This window comes from Scyliorhinus canicula, chromosome 26 (assembly GCF_902713615.1).
Source record: "Scyliorhinus canicula chromosome 26, sScyCan1.1, whole genome shotgun sequence".
Taxonomy (NCBI): Eukaryota; Metazoa; Chordata; class Chondrichthyes; order Carcharhiniformes; family Scyliorhinidae; genus Scyliorhinus; species Scyliorhinus canicula.
In genome coordinates this window covers 15,282,689-15,303,014 of record NC_052171.1, presented here as the reverse complement: position 1 = coordinate 15,303,014, position 20,326 = coordinate 15,282,689, and the positions used below count along the sequence as shown (strand labels likewise).

Here is a 20,326-nt window from a genome sequence, read left to right as displayed (position 1 = left end):
GGTTTGGTTCGGTGGGAGAGAGAATTGTGTACATGGGTTTGTTGGATGTGGTGGGTGTTATCACTTTCCCTTTTGTTGTTTGCTTTTTTTTTATTTTTGTAGTTGGGTGGTTGTTGTTCTTGGGTTTTTACCATGGTTGTTTTGTTAATATTGTTTTGTTGTTTATACTTTGTGAAAATCTTAATAAAAATTATTTAAGAACAAAAGAATCACTGCATATATTGACCAACGAAGGTAGGCTTGGGGGAAACCGTGGTAGCAAACCCCCAAGCAGATTTGTCAACTAGTATGAATATCAAGAAAAGAGAGTTTGACTGCTTCATTTCAACTGGTTTAGCACACTGGGGCTGGTTTAGCACACTGGACTAAATCGCTGGTTTTTAAAGCAGATCAAGGCAGGCCAGCAGCACAGTAACTTCATTGAAGCCTACTTGTGACAATAAGTGATTTTTATTTCAGAGAATTTTAGCAGTAGCAGAAGGTGGAACCCCACTGAGGCAGGTATGGAAATTCTGACATTCAGCTACCGATTTAAAATGTGGCAAACCTATCATCCACATATCAAAAATATGCAAGAGAGAGGATGTTCAATGTCCTTCGATTGAAGGCAGGTTTCTCATGGAATCCAACATAGGTGTTGACGAGAAATGGGCTGAGAGGAGATCCCAAGGCGACACCATCTATTTGGGCATGCATTGACTTAAACCCAACTCAACTGCACGAGTTGCTGAGTTCCTAAGTTGGTTGAATACTGATTCAAAATGGTGGTGGGTCGGGAGCGTCATGATAGAGTGCTGCTGTGCAAATAACTGTGGCTTCCTTAAGTGGAGCATCGGTGAATAGGCACACATGGGCACAGCATCGCTATCGATGTGCAAGTACTCTGTGGATCTTATGTGAAGTAATCCTTCACCGCCTATGTGGAAAACCTGCTCAAAAGGGGTTGTAACCATTGGCCCAACCATTTGGCCTTTCAAGCGAGAGTCCCGGTCATGTTGAGTGGGAGGTCCAATGGTGTGGCGACCCGTGATCAAAAATGGCATGCATTCTGTAGACTTGCTCGTTAAGGGTGACCCGTCCCTTTGTCAGATTTATTACTGGTTTGTGTGTCTGGGTTGCCCTGCCATGTGAAAAATCAGACAGGTCCTCCAGAATCCGAACAATGTGCCTGCGCTTGACCAGCTGGGCGCCGCTTCCGAGGATCCAGCCTCTTCAGTGGAGGCTGGGAGCAGAGGGGTCGGAACCCAGCGAAACGCTGCACTGGTGCAGTGCGAATTCAAAGAATCACAGAATTTACAGTGCAGAAGAAGGCCATTCGGTCCATCAAGCCCTTGGAAAGAGCACCCTACTTAAGCCCCCACGCTTCCACCCTAACCTCTTTATCCCCGAACCCCTTTATCCCCGTAACCCAGTAACCCCACCTAATCTTTTTGGACAATTTAGAATGGACAATCCACCTAACCTGCACACCCAGAGGAAACCCACACAGACACGGGGAGAACGTGCAGACTCCGCACAGAGACTGACCCAAGCTGGGAATCGATCATGGGCCCCTGGAGCTGCGAAGCAACTGGGCTAACCACTGTGCTACCGTGCTGCTCCCAAGAGCCCTTGTCCCGGCGGGGGTGAAATGCCCCTTCCCCACCGAGGCTAAAGGAAGAGTGAATGGGGGCCACCACTTCCTTGATGGTCACACCGAAATATCCTGTCGTGCGTGGGAGGGAGGGGGTGGGAGGGGGGGAGGATTCTGCTGCTACATCGACTTGAAGACTCAAGCGAGGGCAGGCATTCTTTTCATCGCTCTGCCAGCAAATCAGAGATTTGCAGAGGATCCTCAGAGCAGAGAGCCGCGCACAGGTTACATCTCCAGTTTCCTCTCGTGTCTGGTCTCTCCCAGTTGGAGAGCGCAGGGTGGGGAATCTGCCGGATCTCCAGTGTGTGGGGGGGGGGGGGGGGGAAGGGGGACCTCGACCCATTTAATTCCTGGCTCGGGGTTTGCACAGGGGGCTGACTGACTGCAGGACAGCAGTTCCCACGCTGGGAGACGAGAGGGAGCGACTGGACAAGAACTTCACTGGCAGAAGGCAGACATCCCCCCCCCCCCCCCCCCCCCCGACGCCACCAACCCCATCACCAAGCCAGGACCGCCCGCAGGATAACTCTTGCAGCCAGTCCCTCCTCAGAGCCTCTTCTCTTCATCGGGTCCGAAGCTGCCCAGTTTTTTTGTTAACCCTCTCTCTCTGCCGGGTGCCATCTACTCGCTGCCGGACCCCTCCTCGCCTCTTGTTCCGGATAGAAAATCCCAGGGGCCATCCGAGCCGAGGAGAGCACCTTTTCCTCGCCCCGCGGCGCCCAGGGAGCTGAAAACAGCCTTCCTTCCTCAAGAGGGATCCCGGAGTGTCCTCCCGGTTCCCCCGCACGGAGCGAGAGGGAAGAGATAGAGAGAGAGAGACAGAAGAGAGATAGAGAGAGAAAGAAGAGAGATAGAGAGAGAAAGAAGCTGGGAAGAACAAGTTTCCTCGCCCCAGGTCCAACGCCAACTCTTGGCCACTGCAGGTGAAGAGTTGATTCTTCAAGCGTTGAAAGTTCCTCGGGAAGCGGCAGGTCCCCTCTCTCTGGCAACTTAACTGAACTTGCCCAGACTGGACGGTGATTTTGGGGGTCTTCAGACTCTTTGAGGTGAGGGGTTGAAGATGAGATTCCCCTCCGAAAACAGGACTTCGGTGCTGATTGTGAACTGCTCCGCCTGCCACCACCAACCCCTCAACGTGAGCCGGGCTGTGGCCCTGGGTGTGGTCCTAGGCTCCTTCATCCTCTTCGCCCTGCTGGGCAACGTGCTGGTCATCCTGTCGGTGGCTTGCCACCGGCAACTGCAGACGGTCACCAACTACTTCATTGTCAACCTGGCCATTGCCGACCTACTGCTCAGCTGCACCGTGCTGCCATTCTCGGCCAGCCTGGAGATCGCCGGCCACTGGGCGCTGGGCCGCCTCTTCTGCAGCGTCTGGGCGGCACTGGACGTCCTGTGCTCCACCGCCTCCATCCTCAGCCTCTGCCTCATCTCCATCGACCGCTACATCGGGGTCAGCTACCCCATGCGCCACCCCGGCATCATGACCGAGCGGCGGGGGCTCCTGAGCCTGGTGGCCGTCTGGCTGCTGGCCCTGCTGATCTCGGCCGGCCCTCTGCTGGGCTGGAAGGAGCCGGCCCCGCCGGACGAGACCCTCTGCCAGGTGACCCAGGAGCCGGGCTACGTGCTCTTCTCCGCCTGCGGCTCCTTCTACCTGCCGCTGGCCATCATCCTGGTCATGTACTGCCGGGTCTACCTGGTGGCCCAGAGGGAGACCCGGAGCCTGCGGGCCGGCAGGAAGCGGGAGGACGAGGAGGTGACCCTGCGGATCCACCGAGGGGACGCCCGGGCGGGCCTCCACTCCAGGAACAAGGGCGCTCAGCGCAAGACCCACTTCTCAGTCTTCCTGCTCCGGTTCTCCAAGGAGAAGAAAGCCGCCAAGACACTGGGGATTGTGGTGGGGGGCTTCACCCTCTGCTGGTTCCCTTTCTTTCTCATCCTCCCACTAGGTAAGACGCGATTTTGTTCAAGGGTGGGATTTGGGGTTGTTGAGTGGGGAAACTTGAGTAAATATTCAAACTTCTGTTTTCTCCTCTGAACATTAGTCGTTGACTATGATAAAAACACCAGGAAAGTTCTCTTGACCTGACCTTGCTGTCAGTTTATCCCAACCTTCCATCGTTGGTGTTATCTGATAACACGCCTGTTCTGAATCAGACATGATGAGGAGATGCCGGCGTTGGACTGGGGTGAGCACAGGCAGAATTCTTATAACACCAGATTAAAGTCCAACAGGTTGGTTTCAAATCACTAGCTTTCGGAGCACAGCTCCTTCCTCAGGTGAATCGACCTCTTCATTCACCTGAGGAAGGAGCGGTGCTCCGTAAGCTAGTGATTTGTAACAAACCTGTTGGTCTTTAACCTGGTGTTGTCAGACTTCCTACTAAATCAGATAAACAGGGCTCAGCTGTCGTAATTTCATCAGAAAACACTGAAATCCATGACCTTCCCAGGTGGGAGTTCATGTTGCCGAGAGTTTCTCTTTCGATGGTGGGAGTACATTCTCGGTATGTTGTCAGTAGGAGGCAGAAGAGAGTGCATCAGGATCACTTTGGCAATATTCCCTCCGTATTTCTGACTTGAAAATTTCAACACATCCAACAGTTGTAATGTGCTATTATTAAACTTGTTAGTATGTGCGCCGAAGCATTCAGTGGCATTGCCTTTGCTGAATCCCTCACTATCAACATCCTGAGGGTTACCATTGATCAGAAACTGAACTGGACTAGCCAAATTAATACTCTGACTACCAGGACAGGTCAAAGGCTCGGAATACTACACCAAGGAACTTGCCTCCTGACTCTCCCAGAGTCTGTCCACCATCGACAAGGCACAAGTACAGGAGTGTGATGTAATACTCTCCCCTTTGCCTGGATGAGTGCAGCTCCAACAATACTCAATGTGCTTGACACCACCCAGGACAAAGCAGCCCCGTTTGATTGGCACCCCATCCACAAACATTCACTTGCTCCACCACTGGCACACATTGGCAGCCGTGTGTACCATCTACAAGGTGCACTGCGGTAACTCAGTGAAGCTCCTCAGCCTACACCTCGGAGGACAAGAGCAGCAGGTACATGGGGACATCATGCAGGATGCTCCAGTCCAAATCACTCACCACCGTGACTTGGAAATATATCGGCTATTCTTTCACTGTCACTGGATCAAAATCCTGGAACTCCCTCCCTAACGGTTTGCCACTTGCACCGCAGTCAGGGCAATTCAGGACAGGCAACAAATGCTGCTCGAGCAACAAATAGTAGAGGGAGGAAGGCAAATTGTTTTGGGGAGGGAACTCCATGAGCTTCGAGGCTAAGGTAGCTGAAAATCTGGAATGGTCAAAAGAGCAGAAGCAGGTGAGCGCAGGTATCTCAAAAGAGTTCTAAGGCTGGAGGAGTCTGGGATTGGGAGACCATGGCCAAACATGGAAACAAATATCATTTTTAAAATCGAGGCACTACTGAACTGGGAACTGATGTACTTCAGATTGTACAAAGGTGATGGGGAAATGGGAGAATATGAACAGGGCTTGACGCAAGTTGGGCATAGGCAGCAGATTTGAACAAAATACAAACTCAATGGTTCACGAAGTGAGCACTTTATTCTTAGATTTACGCTGCTTGGTTTCAAGAAAAATAAGTTGTTCAGTAAATAAGTTCCCTGAATTTTTCAGTAACCTGTCGCACCAAGGCTCCTTGGCCCACTGCAAGATCCACCACACTTGGGCCGCGCTGGTGGAGACCATCCAATGGCCGCCCACACCCCCCGAACCCCCGCCCCAACAATTCACTGCCTGCCCACGCCTCCTCTACCAGACACCCCCCCCCCCCCCCCTCCACAGGACATCTCCGAAACGGTGTTATCACGGTGCACACCGTTAGGACGGCCTCAAGCCCTCACCTGAAGGCCCTCCCGTGATGCTCCGTCACCGATGGGCCCGAGTTCACGATCATGCAGTTGACGTGTAGGAACCCGGTGTGGCGGCTGCAGACTGTGTCCAGCAGGCACCATAGTCGGGAAGGGCCCGTGCTACTGGCCGGTGGGTGGACTGGGAGGGGGAGGGGGCTTTGGTGGTGGCGAGGAGTTGACCAGGGGGGCACTATCTGGCAGGTCAGGTCGGCACACAGCCAGCGTCATGTTGTACGGCGCGACCGTTGCAGGTCAGCACCATGTGCATGCGCGGCCACAGACCCGGCAATTCTCCAGCCATTTATTTTGTGGAGGCCGGGCATTTATGTGGTGTGGATGCTAACCTCTCACCGGTCACAGCGTCAATTCTACCCACATAAAACGCCACGGTTCCTCAGAATCAGAGAATCTGGCCCCGAGTCTCCCAAACAGAGCATCCTGCCCCAAATTGTTCATTAACAATTCCGAGATCCATTCCACAAAACCAGAATGAGTCCAGACAGAAATTAAAATTTAAAATGATGGAAACGTCAATGCCAGCAGTCCACAAGGGTTCCGTCGCATTTAAAACCCAGTGAGAGGTTAATGGAGCTCAGTCTGAAAGGATAGTTCCAGTTATTAGCGGTACCTTTTACTTGGCAAGGTTGCATGCACAGTGGATAAGAAATTGAATTTTTATGTAAATAAATGAATATCGAAAGGGCACCCATGGTTCAAGCACTACCACTGCTGGACAAATACAGTGGGTAAATTAGAAAGCAGTAATACAATAGCGGAGCGGAGGATTTCAACAGCGTGGGCATTCTGGGAAAGAATGATTATTGTAAAAAATATTGGAACAAACCGTCGCAACAGAATGAGGATGCTGGATGAGGATGACAGAGAGAGAGAGAGAGACCGACAGACAGAGAGAGAGAGAGAGAGACTGACAGGCAGAGAGAGAGAGACCGACAGACAAAGAGAGAGACCGCAGAGAGAGCGAGCAAGAGACAGTCAGAGAGACAGAGACAGAGAGACAGAGACAGAGAGAGAGACAGAGAGAGTGACTGAAAGACAGAGAGAGACCGACAGAGAGAGAGAGACCGACAGAGAGAGAGAGACCGACAGAGAGAGACCGACAGAGAGAGAGACCGACAGAGAGAGAGAGACCGACAGAGAGAGAGAGACCGACAGAGAGAGAGACCAAAAGGCAGAGGGAGACCAAAAGACAGAGAGAGAGACAGACAGAGAGACCGACAGGCAGCGAGAGAGACCGACAGGCAGCGAGAGAGACCGACAGGCAGCGAGAGAGACCGACAGGCAGCGAGAGAGACCGACAGGCAGCGACAGAGACCGACAGGCAGCGAGAGAGACCGACAGGCAGCGAGAGAGACCGACAGGCAGCGACAGAGACCGACAGGCAGCGACAGAGACCGACAGGCAGCGACAGAGACCGACAGGCAGCGACAGAGACCGACAGGCAGCGACAGAGACAAACATGGCAGCGAGAGAGACAAACATGGCAGCGAGAGCGACCAACAGGCAGCGAGATAGACCGACAGGCAGAGAGACAGGCAGCAAGATAGACCGACAGGCAGCGACAGAGACCGACAGGCAGCGACAGAGACCGACAGGCAGCGACAGAGACCGACAGGCAGCGACAGAGACCGACAGGCAGCGACAGAGACCGGCAGGCAGCGAGTGAGACCGGCAGGCAGCGAGTGAGACCGACAGGCAGCGACAGAGACCGACAGGCAGCGACTGAGACCGACAGGCAGCGACAGAGACTGACAGGCAGCGAGAGGGACCGACAGGCAGCGAGTGAGACCAACAGGCAGCGAGAGAGACCGACAGGCAGGAAGAGAGGTTGACAGGCAGCGAGAGAGACCGACAGGCAGAGAGATAGACCAAGAGGCAGCGAGAGAGACCGGCAGGCAGCGAGTGAGACCAAGAGGCAGCGACAGAGCATGCCAGGCAGCGAGTGAGACCGACAGGCAGCGACAGAGACCGACAGGCAGCGACAGAGACCGACAGGCAGCGACAGAGACCGACAGGGACAGAGACCGACAGGCAGCGACAGAGACCAACAGGCAGCGACAGAGACCGACAGGCAGCGACAGAGACCGACAGGCAGCGACAGAGACCGACAGGCAGCGACAGAGACCGACAGGCAGCAAGAGAGACCGACAGGCAGCAAGAGAGACCGACAGGCAGTGAGTGAGACCGACAGGCAGTGAGTGAGACCGACAGGCAGCGAGAGAGACCGACAGGCAGTGAGAGAGACCAACAGGCAGAGAGACAGGCAGCGAGATGGACCAACAGGCAGCGAGAGAGACCGACAGGCAGCGATAGAGACTGACAGGCAGAGAGACAGGCAGCGAGATAGACCCACAGGCAGCGAGAGAGACCAACTGGCAGCGAGAGAGACCCACAGGCAGCGAGAGAGACCCACAGGCAGCGAGAGAGACCCACAGGCATCGACAGAGACCGAAAGACAGAGAGAGTGACCGACATAGAGAGAGACCGACAGAGAGAGAGATCACCAGAGAGAGAGAGACCGACAGAGAGAGACCAGCAGAGAGAGAGAGAGAGACTGCCATACAGAGAGAGAGAGAGACCGACAGTGACCAACAGAGACAGAGAGAAAGCGACAGAGACTGACAGGCAGAGAGAGAGAGACAGACAGACAGAGTGACCAACAGAGACAGAGAGAAAGCGACAGAGAGAGAGAAAAACAGAGACAGACAAAGAGAGAGTCAGAGACCGACAGACAGAGAGAGAAAGAGAGACAGAGAGAGAGAGAGAGACAGACAGAGTGACCAACAGAGACAGAGAGAAAGTGACAGAGACTGACAGACAGAGAGAGAAAAACAGAGACAGACAAAGAGAGAGTCAGAGGCTGACAGACAGAGAGAGGGGAAAACAGAGAGGGCAAAAAAGAGAGACACACAGACAGACAGAGGTGCAGACGGAGACAGAGAGATTGGGAGTTAGAGAGAGGGAGAGAGAGAGAGACAGAGAGAGACAGAGAAACAGAACACTTGAGGACAGAGCAGAATTTCATAAATGGAAAAAAATGAACGCCAAATTCCAAAATCAGAAGTAGAAATGAAGAAATGATAAAGTTCTCTCTTTATAATTAGGTTGAATAATAGTACAAAGCAGCAACTAATCGGTTGAATAATCTGAAACGCGAAGAATCAGCTGCAATAAAATTCCTCTTTCATTCATAACAATAATACTGACTGAGTTTTGACCTTTAGGTATTTTCAGAATTATTATGGCTTTCTTGAATACCAAAAGGAAAAAAGATGGTGTGGCATTGTGTGGAACTAGAGATGGCAGAAGAAGAGAAACTTGAGGCGCAATATCACAAAAACGTTTCTACGTAGCGAGCGGGAATTGACTCAAACTTCCCAACGCTCAGATCAAAGAGGCCGTTCCTGCTATAAAACATTAATTGGTCCACTTCACCAGGCCCCACACGGGCTTCACGCCACAAATGACTGTCCCACCGGCTGATTCTGTGGATCCCTGAACCCCCCCCCCCCCCCCCCCAGAGTATGCAGCCAGCATAATCCTGTGTCCTAGTGCACCCATGTCCTGCAAGGCCACTCACCCCACCTCCTCCCCATTCACCTTCTCCCATACAGGACATCTCCCCAATCATCTCCCCCACCACCCAGTGAGCCCCAAGCAGCCCCCCCCCAGAGCCCCAGATGTTGGCCGGTGCATGCATGGTGTTGCCTCCCACAGTATTCACGCAGTGTTCAGGCCTCACGGTCTGATTGGGATGGGAGGCAATAACCCCCACAAGCCACATGGCCTGCCGACACACGGGGACCCACTTGGGGAATGTGAGGTGCTCACTTATCTACGATTGCCAATTCCCAATTAGCAATAGCCTTCAGACGTGTGGCCAGAGATCTCCGCAGTCAGTGGGAGTTATGTGGTCAGTGGGGCAGGCGAGCAGGGGCTGGGGTTGCTCCCGGATTGGGTACACATAATTTAGGGGTTGGCATGGCAGACTAGCGGGCACTGAGATGCCCATCTCTCCTTCCCTCATCCCCCCCCAAAGTGCGTGACCACTTGCTGGGGAGATCGTTAGATCACGGGGGGGGGGGGGGGGGGGGGGGGGGAGTGGTTGTTTAATACAAAGCTTTATTAGGAATGCAATATTAAACATTTTCTCCTCACGCCCAAAAAGATCAGCTTTTTATTATCTCTTAACAAGACTACTCAATTCCGCATGAAGCAACAGGAAACAAACATACAGCTCTCAATCCAGCTTAAAAATCAGCAGTGCATAGAGCAATACTTGCTTTGGAGAACAGACTTGGGCCCTAGTTTGAACCCCTTCAGACTCTGGCTGAATATCTTCAAATAGCTGCTTCAACGGGGTTGTTTAAGCCTTTTCCTCGTCTTCAGACATGGGTGCTCTGCTTTAAAATATTATTACTCTTTTTTAAACTATCCTGCGACTACGGCACGGTAGCATGGTGGTTAGCATAAATGCTTCACAGCTCCAGGGTCCCAGGTTCGATTCCCGGCTGGGTCACTGTCTGTGTGGAGTCTGCACGTCCTCCCCGTGTGTGCGTGGGTTTCCTCCAGGTGCTCCGGTTTCCTCCCACAGTCCAAAGATGTGCGGGTTAGGTGGATTGGCCATGCTAAATTGCCCGTAGTGTTCTAAAAAGTAAGGTTAAGGGGGGGCTTGTTGGGTTACGTGTATAGGGTGGGTACATGGGTTTCAGTAGGGTTATCATTTCTCGGCACAACATCGAGGGCCGAAGTGCCTGTTCTGCGTTGTACTGTTCTATTCTATATTCTATACTGGGAAATAAAACTGCCTTTCCTTGTGGCCAAAACGAGGGTTGCCAGATGACACTTCATCTCTTCTCCCAAATGCTTTTTCAAAATGTCTCTTTCTCTCCCTGAGCTCCACCCAGCACTTGCATCATCTCCCCAAGCTGAAAAACAAATCGAAACTTTCCGGGGAATGAAAGCATATCAACTCCCCAGGGACTTCACCCAGTCAGACTACAGTTCATTAGCCCAGACTGAAAAAACACATTCCGCTGCCAATTTCACCTTCTTGCTGCTAAAAGCACCCAGGTCCTGAAAACAGAATTCTATTACTTTTTTTTTCAACGACCACTGCAGTCAAACACACTCTAACCCCAGGTTTCTAACCCTGAAGATTGCCCAATCCATTTATAATCCAATTTTCTGAAAATTATTTCTCCGTCGCACTCACCAGGCTGCTAGAAAAGGAATACATGAACAGGTGTGGGTCGATAACTCCAATTAAGAGGTACCACTGATACAGGTACAAAGACCAGATGTCAAAGATCAACATTTCTAAACATCTTCAAAATGTTGATGAAACATTGGAGTAAAAGGCGCAAGGATTTTATATTGTAATCTGGAAGTCGCAAACCCAATTCTTTCGGCTTCTAGCTTTATCCTAATTTCTGTTCGACACCTGCACACCAGCCTCCTTAGCCACCTCAACCACCGGATATATTTATTCAGAGCAGGTGGTGCTGAATTTCACCTATCAACAGCATGTCCGGATCACATTAAAAATATATTCAGCAAGCTGGAGCAGATTGCAAGGCCGGTCAGGTGGGTCACATAAGCAACCAGCAACCCAAAACCACTTGTTGCGCCAGGAGACTGCCACTTGATCCGGGGAAAGCGAATGCTCGAATCTCACCCTTTTGTTTGGTGATGTTCCTTTCTCGCACCTCGGGATGTTTTCCAAACTTTAGGAAGTGCTTTACAAATGCAGGTTATTCTGTGGCTGTCATTTGTGATGGAATTTTGTGTGGTTGGGAAATTAAGCCTTGGAGATGAATGGAGAGTCGTTACTTTTGCGTATGGGTCTCGATTAAAGAAGATTGATCAGTTCTGCAACTTGCTGTCGCTTTTAGTCAGTTGCAAGAAGCTGTTATGATTAGCTGTTTTTCTAAGCAGTTCAAGTCTCGAAACAACTCTCGCCGAATATTTGGAATGATGCTTGTTAAATTCTGCAACGCAAAAACTTTATGAAAATAATCCCCTTGGTGAAAATGCATTCAAAAGTATCGTCTTGCATCTAACTTTGTCTATATACATGTTTCTGGAATCCACCTCTTCATTCACCTGAGGAAGGAGCAGTGCTCCGAAGGCGAGTGATTCGAAACAAACCTGTTAGACTTTAACCTGGTGTTGCAAGATTTCTTACTGTGCTCACCCCAGTCCAACGCCGGCATCCCCACATCATGAAAAAGATAGTCCAACTCTCAGAAGGGTAATTTGGGACGTTGATTATTCGTGGTGTGTATTTTCAATTCAATATATTGTGAGAAAAACAATGCAAACCAGGGAGTAATAGTCCAGGTGTAGTGTGAACAATTAATAAAGAATACACGGCAAGAAGGACGTTGGGCGCGATATAATAGAAATGTTTCTAAGTGTGGTAGAGAGTGGGAACTGCCATGAGCTTCCCGACTTTGGGCCCAGAAAGACCATCACTGCTATAAAACGTTAACTTAACGAGGCCCCACAGGCTTCACGCTGCAAATTATGGTCCCGCTGGCTGATTCGGCAGGACCACTCCTGCCAGCTCCCCGCCAACAAAGGGGAGCAGCACCTAAACCGATCCCGCAGAGTAAACCCCACACAATTCGCAGACGGAGGAGATCAGCCCCAAGACTCGGGGGATGCTGATCTGGCCAGACGAGGTCAAGTGCAGATGGGATGCCCTATTCTCCTGAGGAGCTCGAAGGGTCAGCCACAGGGCAGCCAGTGTTGCCTGGAAAGAGGGGGGTCAGGGCCGTCAGCTTGGAGAGCATCCAGCACCCAGTGCCATAAGATCAACGACCTCCACCGGGCCTCACGGATGGGTTGGCACTGCCCCCCCCCCCCCGATTGAAGACCATGAGGGTGGCTGAGGACAGATTGGTCACTGATGTAGAGGTTAGCGTATGGCGCAGAGGTGAGGATACATTGGCCGCCACCCAGATGACCTGTCACATACGAGTTTGTTAACGCCATACAGAATGATCCATCCCTCTCACTGACCACATGTCCATTCTCCTGCAGGACCCCCATCCGACGATGCCGGCGCATCCGGTGTGGTTTTCTGACACCCCACCACCACCACCACCACCACCCCCCAACCACGAGAACACCTCTGATGAAAGCTCGGAGGAGACCACCATATTCGCGGTTCGTCCCCACACTTCACCCGCACAGAGGCACATTCTGGTGAGCACCACACAGTTGCCGATGCACAGTAGGTGGAGGCAAGAACCCCCACGCAGTCAGCAGTTGGAGGGAGGACTGCTGAATGCCAGGACACAGCTGTGTTTCCGGTCAGATGCTGAGCCTCTGGACCAGGCTTACCCAGAGCTGATGCAGTCGATAAGAGTGTGACCGTGATATTCACAGGGGGATGTCAGCGATGCTCCAGTCAGTCCACAGCCAATTGGAGGAGTCATCGAGGCCACAGGCATGGGACACAGCGCCGGCAATGCGTGGCACCGAGGCCAACACTACGAGGGTGGTGACCGCAGTGGAAAGCCTGGTGCAGCAGGAGTCGTGGCGTCCAAGGCATAGCTCAGTCAGTGACCACCCAGAACCACCCTATGGAGTGGCCACAGCAGCCACCAACTCCACTCCCCCCACACAACGGTGGGTCTCGGAGTCAGTCCCCCGAACAGGAGGTAGGGACCACTGCACCACACAACCTCATCATGGGTTTCAGTGGTATCTTAAATAGTTCCAGGGGTTCTACCTCCTCAGCACTGGCTGGAAATCATTTTCCACATTGGCAGCAATTTGGATAAATCTGCTGGATTGTATCCTCGGGTTTTGACCTCTACCCTTCAGCTGACATTCATGGGTATTTAAAATGGTAAACATGGACTGAAAATTAAACCAAGTCATGTTTTGGGTTTTATCACAGAAAGGATGCGGGTAAAAGGTTCTTCCAACTTTGGACAAATGTTGGATTGTGCAAAACAGAGCTTATTAAGCATGTTAGAAAAGACGGGTGGTCAACAATTAAAATGCTATGAGCTAGACGTGATGATTCCACATGGGCTGAAATTATGAGCAGTCAAAAATATCATAACATCCATTGAACAGGAACATCTCTGGTCACTTCAAACAGCGACTGAGGCACAAGGGAAAAGAGAGGCTTTTAAAACAGGTCAGCTACAAGGGTAGTGAGGTTAATCAAAGAGAAACCTGTGATGGTTTCATGGAGGCAAATTGTCTTTGATTCTTCACACATCGCTGGATGCAGTTTTTAAACCCATTTTTTAAAAGTAGATTTACCAGTCTCAGAGTCCAAAGTCAGTACAGTTGCAGGTTGGAGGTGATCGGGAAACTATTGGAGAACATTTTGAAGGAGAGATCCTATCTCCACGGAGAGGCATGGTTTGATCAGGAAAAGTCAGTATGGCTTTGTCAGAGGGAGGTCATGCCTGACAAATTGGATCGAATCTTTTGAGCACGTGATCAGGTGTGTAGATGAGGGTCGTGCAGTTGATGTAGTTTACATGAATTTCAGCAAAGCTTTTGACAAGGTCCCACATGGAAGGCTTCTAAAGACGACAAATGCACATGGGATGCAGGGGAAACTGATAAGGTGGATTTATCATTGTCCAGTGGCATACTAGAGATCTGTGCTGGATCCCCTGTGCTCTGTCATTTATATGAATGACATAAATGACTATCTGGGGGGTTGGGTCAGTAAGTTTGCGGATGACTTTGGCCGTGTGGTTAACAGTGAGGTTGAGTGTTTTGGGTTACAGGAAGATATAGATGGCATGGGCAAATGGGCAGAAAAGTGGCAGATGGAATTTCACCCTGAAAAGTGCGAGGTGATACACTTTGGAAGGAGTAATTTGGAAGGAGTAATTTGACAAGGAAGTATTCAATGAACGACATGACTCTGGGAAGTTCTGAGGAACAAAGGGGCCTTAGTGCGTTTGTCCATGAATCTCTGAAGAGGGGCAGGTTAATAGGGTGGTGAAAAAGCCACATGGGACTTGCCTTCATCAATCAAGGCATTGGTTACAAAAGCAGGGAGGTCATGTTGGAGTTGTATAGAACTTTGGTGAGGCCACAGCTGGAGTACTGTGTGCAATTCTGGATGCGACATTATAGGAAGGATGTGATTGCACTGGAGGGGGTGCAGAGGTGATTCACCAGGATGTTGCCTGGGATGGAACATTTAAGTTATGAAGAGAGGTTGGATAGGCTTGGGATGTTTTCTCTGGAGCCGAGAAGACTGAGGGATGGCCTGATCGATGTGTCCAGGATTATGAGGGGCATGGACAGGGTGGATAGGGAGCAGTTGTCCCCCCGAGTTGAAAGGTCAGTTACGAGGAGACACAAATTCAAGGTGAGGGAAAGGAGGTTTAGGGGGATTTGAGGAAAATGTTTTTACCCAGAAGGTGGAATGCACGGAGGGTGGGAGAGGCGGGTTGCTTCACATCCTTCAAAAAGTACCTAATGAGCACTTGACAAATCATAACATTCAAGGCTATGGGCCAAGTGCTGGCAAATGGGATTAGATAGGCAGGTCAGGTATCTTTCATGTGTCAGTGCAGACTCGATGGGACAAAGGGCCTCTTCTGCACTGTGTTATTCTGTGAGGCAGGAGATAAGAAATATTAAAGGCCAGCTAGAAGTGAACCAACTACTGTCAGGAAACACAGCTGGGGCTTCGTTTTGTATCATCTGAATTTGTACCCAGTCATATTTGGTGTTCGGGTGTTCGCCTCAGGTGTGAAACAAAGCAGCTACAAAGCAAACGCAAATTTGTAAAAACTTGTAAAAGGTTACTTCTTAATCATTTCCTTCAAAGTTGCAAATCTCAATTTTCTCATTTCCTTTGCGGTATCACAGCCCTCAGACAGGCAGAGATGAGGTTGGAGATATAAAACGCTTGGCCACACCACCAAACTCAATTGAGATTTACTGAGACAGGGACTCTGCAGAAAAGATAAAGTATCCCTATATTGAACGGATTATATCTTGACAAGGAGTCACCTTTCTGCCTCAGCTGTATTGCAGCATCAGACCTTTTGAAATGGGCAGCTACATTTGCAATGCTTTAGATTTGGTGAGCATGGATGCCTCTCTTCTCCTGTTCAAAATCCTGGCATAGGTCCTGTTGGGACTTGTTGGAACAGTGAAATAACAATTCATACCCTTTCTCATCTCGTATTCATCTTGTTTAAGTGAATGGACTAGGGTGTGGCAAATGGAATACAATGTTGACAAATTATCCATTTTGATAGGAATAGCGGCAAAAGGGATTATTATTTAAATGATAAGATATTAAAACATGCTGCTGTGCAGAGGGACCTGGGTGTCCTAGTGCACGAGTTGCAAAAAGTTGGTTTACAGGTGATTAAGGCGGCGAATGGAGTTTTGGCCTTCATTGCTAGAGGGATGGAGTTTAAGATTAGGGAGGTTATGCTGCAACTGTATACGGTGTTAGTGAGGCCAATAGATAGGATAGATGTGGGGAAGTAGTTTCCACTGGCGGGTGAAAGCAGAACTAGGGGGCATAACCTCAAAATAAGGGGAAGTAGATTTAGGACTGAGTTTAGGAGGAACTTCTTCCCGCAAAGGGTTGTGAATCTATGGAATTCCCTGCCCAGTGAAGCAGTTGAGGCTCCTTCATTAAATGTTTTCAAGATAAAGACAGATAGTTTTTTGAAGAATAAGGAAATAAAGGGTTATGGTGTTCGGGCGAGAAAGTGGAGCTGAGGCCACAAAAGATCAGCCATGATCTAATTGGATGGCGGAGCAGGCTCGAAGGGCTAGGTGGCCTACTCCTGCTCCTAGTTCTTATGTTCTTACGTGAAGCACAAATTATGCCAAAAAATCATTGACCTGGCTAGAAAATCCACTGAGCGAAAGCAGACAGAGAATATGATACACAGTATGCATCGGTGGCCCATTAACAAAAGGTCTTTCAAGAGGAGCGGCACTGAACAGAGCAAGTTTAAGCAAAGATATTGATAAGTCAAGTGAAGGGGCCAACTGGATTTCAGTGTTGGCAAGTGCGAGGAATTTCCAATTGCAGGAACTCTGCTCCTTGCTGTGATTAAGAATCACAGAAGCCTTAGTTCATGCAGTGTAAACTTCCCAACAACCTTGAAGCAGGGATGCGCCAACACAAAAATAAATCAAGCACGAGTCAACATTCTTATTGAACAGAAAACTTAGTTCTGAATTAAGATCAGTAACACTTGCATTGCAACCATTTAAAGAGATAAATGATAAAAGATGTTGGTTTGTAAGTTTGACCCGACACATCTAGACACGAGCGTAGATGGCCAACTAGATTTATAGAAAAGTGAATAATATTTGACAGGTTTGTGTAATCAGTTTTGAACTCAAGAATTCCCGACGATCCACAATCGATGTTGCAAAACCTTGGTCAAATGGAGACGAGCTGGCCAGATACTTTTATGGTGCTTCCCCAACCCAACAGGTTATCAATTACCTGAAACTCTGAATATTCCAGTCAAAATGATCTCACTAACTGGAATTTTAACAGGATCGAAAGTTGGGCTAAAAGCAAATGAAGTGTGTTTAATCCTCACAAATGCTATTTTTAGGGCCACTGTCCTGTCTGCAACATTTTAATGCACCTTAACTCGGTTAATGGGTCCATTAAATCAAAAAGGTCGCAAATCTGTATCAAAGCAACAATGGTTTATGTTTCTAGGATATCTTTAATGTAATAAAACATCACAAGGTGGTTCACAAGAGGATTATAACACAAACTATGATACTGAGCCACACTTTCACATCAGTCATAAAATGAATTGTCTCTCTCTCTCTCACAAATAGAGAGATGTCAGAGACCTTACATGGACGATGGCTAATTATCTGAAAGATTAAGCACTTCCCTCATTATAATCTCTCCCTTCAATTGAGGTGAAAGGAGTTTGACTTCTTTATATCCTCCTTGTGCTTTTTTTTGCATTAATTTGATTTAGCATTTACTGCTTTCTCAGTCTAATAGCAGATGTAATTATAGTTCGGTACTGTGCAAGAGCCAACGCACATTTAATTAGAACACAGAGCTTGTCCTTTCATTGTCGTCTTCAGCAAACTACACAAGGCACTGTAAATTTGCGCTTCCTGCATCAGTTATGGGGCAACGGAGATTCAGGTGTATCATAACTAATCTTATGCAATGCAGCAAAACAAAATTCAAAAGGGTGAATAGACTACTTTGATTTTAAGCAGTTTCTTGGAAGGATTCAGACCAAAGCCAGGTTATTTCAGACAGCTCATCTGCAGCAAAGTCAGTGTTCTTTATTGATCCATGTTCATCAATAACCAATCAAACAGAACTTGCCACCACATGCAGTGGTTGAGACTAAGAGAACAGGGGCACTCGAGGAGAAGCTGGATACATAGGGGAAGAAAATTGATCCTGTGAGGTGAAGGAGGGACAGGATGAGGTTCTTGTGGAGAACAGACACTGGCGTTGATCTGTTGGGCTGTCAAGTCGATGTAATTTTCCATGTAAACATTCTTCCATTTTGAAATTTAATTGCAGGCTGCAATGATCACGTTTTTTATGATATAACAAAGGAACACGCATCTCCAAAGGTTACAGTTCGGGTCGCTGTCTTCCTGAGGAAGCAGGCAGGATTATGGAATGGGGTGCCGAATCCCAAACAGAAATCCTAAACAGCAACGAGAGATTTGAATTGCCCTGTCACTGACAGCCAAGGTTCCTGGCAACGGCACATAAAAAGACAGGCATAGTTTGCGATTTCTGGCCCGGTCCTTCGTTGGTCGAATCAGACGGTATGCCTGACTGCATACATTAGCTGCCATCCGTGTTCAAAGCACAAGAAGCAAAACGACCAACTTTGCAAACTCCTTCCACTTTACACAGAAACTCGTTTTAAATCAGTAACAGGCACCGCGTCCAGAACATTGTGCATCCCCAGTCAGAGCCGAGTATATTTCACGGGTTGCAATAAATTCCATCAGCAAAACGAGCTACACAGTGTCACTGGGAATTCCGAGGAGACCTGGAAATCCAAGTTTCTTTCCAATTTGTTCTTTTCCAGTTTTGTCAGGATTCCGGAATGATTAACTGCAGTTGCTGCAGATGGAAGGGGAGCGAGGACTTTGTAAAATCATTTGGAAAAGTAAAGCACCTCCCCTAAGTTTATTTATTTTAAATATTTTTATTGAGTTTTTAGCGATTTTTTTACAAAGTTTACAAAAAGCAGAAGTGTTATCGCAGCTGAGCAGGATTCTATGGCGGGCGATTAGAGAGGCAAAGGCAAGAACATCGGTCCCCATGAATATCCCAAAGACCACCAGAGGGCTCAGAGGCATGTCCCTATTCAGGAACTCTCCTCCATCCTCAGCCATTCGGTTTCTGGTTCCTTTATCCATCCCCTCACTCTCTCTGCTGTGGTTGGCCAGTGATGGCACTGTCGGTTTGGGAGGGCCAGGCACCTTTTTTTATGTCCCGAGTTTGGTCCAGCTGCTGCTCAAACTGTCATCCATATCTTGATCACCTCCAGACTTGACTCAGCCAACATTTTCCTGTCCAGGCTCCCATCCTCCGCAGTCTAAAGTTCAGTTTATCCTGTTCTGCTCATCCATCTCTCCTTTTCTCGATGACCTAACAAGACTTCTGTTTGCAATTCACATCCTCTTCTTTCAAGCCCTTCATGGCCTCACCTTTCCCCCATCTCTGTAACCTCCTGCAGATCTGTGGGAGGCATTGGTTCAACCTGCTCCTCTGTAGCTTTGGTGCTCCAGTCACTTGAGCAACCTGCACCTTCCCTTCATCCCACCACTGGCAACCATGCCATCAACCGGATAGATCCCATGTTGGTTCCAAAACCCTTCCAACCTCTTCATCACACCTTTTGGTCAGACTGCCCATCTCTTTCTTTGGTTGACTGTCCATTTAGGCCGGTTCGGTGAAGCTTTTGAAAATGAATGAAATGAAAATCGCTTATTGTCATGAGTAGGCTTCAATGAAGTTACTGTGAAAAGCCTCTAGTCACCACATTCCGGCGCATGTTCGGGGAGGCTGGTACGAGAATCAAACCATGCTGCTGGCCTGCTTGGTCTGCTTTAAAAGCCAGCGATTTAGCCAAGTGAGCTAAACCAGCCCGGGATATTCTTCTACTCCCTTTCCTTGACATACTGCCAGGGCGTTGAACAGCACAGGTTTCTGATGGTTATTTTGTTGACTGTTGCCCACATTTGGCACATTTTCACTGATTTCCGTCTGTGTCATTTTTTTCCCCTTCTGGTATGACTGAAGTGGCTTGCATGTAAAACAAGGGCAAGTGAAGTGAGGCACGTGCTGCTTGCTCACAACATTTACTGAGAGTGATGTACTTTCTGTGTCCAAAGAGTTAAGTTATTTTGTTTTTACCATTTGAAGTTGATGACAATTCTATGAATATATAAATGATTAAGCATTTTCTCTGACCAGTTATGAAATATTTGTCAAGTATAATATATATTTATCCTCATTCATGGGGTTACAGTTAGTGAACAAGCCCAGTTTCAACCTTGCGACCCACTGAGCTAAAGGAGGGCCACTCATGCGGCCCACTAACTCGCCTAGATTTATCAACACTGGTCTACTGCAAGCCTACCTTCACTAATCAATTTGAGCAACAGGTGAAGTTATCTATTTCACGCTATTATGGTGCAGTAGCAGCACAGGTGGTATTCGCCACGAACAGGATGCTGCCATTGAGCCAAAAAGATCTTCGACCTCTCACACAAATGAATAAC

At 49.0% G+C, this 20,326-nt stretch overlaps 1 protein-coding gene across 1 annotated transcript in view; it reads left to right on the top strand.

Moving 5' to 3' along the window:
* The first annotated feature begins 2,597 nt into the window (after nt 1-2,597).
* adra1aa (adrenoceptor alpha 1Aa) overlaps nt 2,598-20,326 on the top strand; it is a 44,317-nt gene continuing 26,588 nt past the window's right edge. Inside the window, exon 1 of the mRNA XM_038785627.1 lies at nt 2,598-3,579. Coding sequence (XP_038641555.1) covers nt 2,694-3,579 — 886 coding nt within the window. The 5' untranslated portion in view covers nt 2,598-2,693. The remainder of the gene's footprint in view (nt 3,580-20,326) is intronic.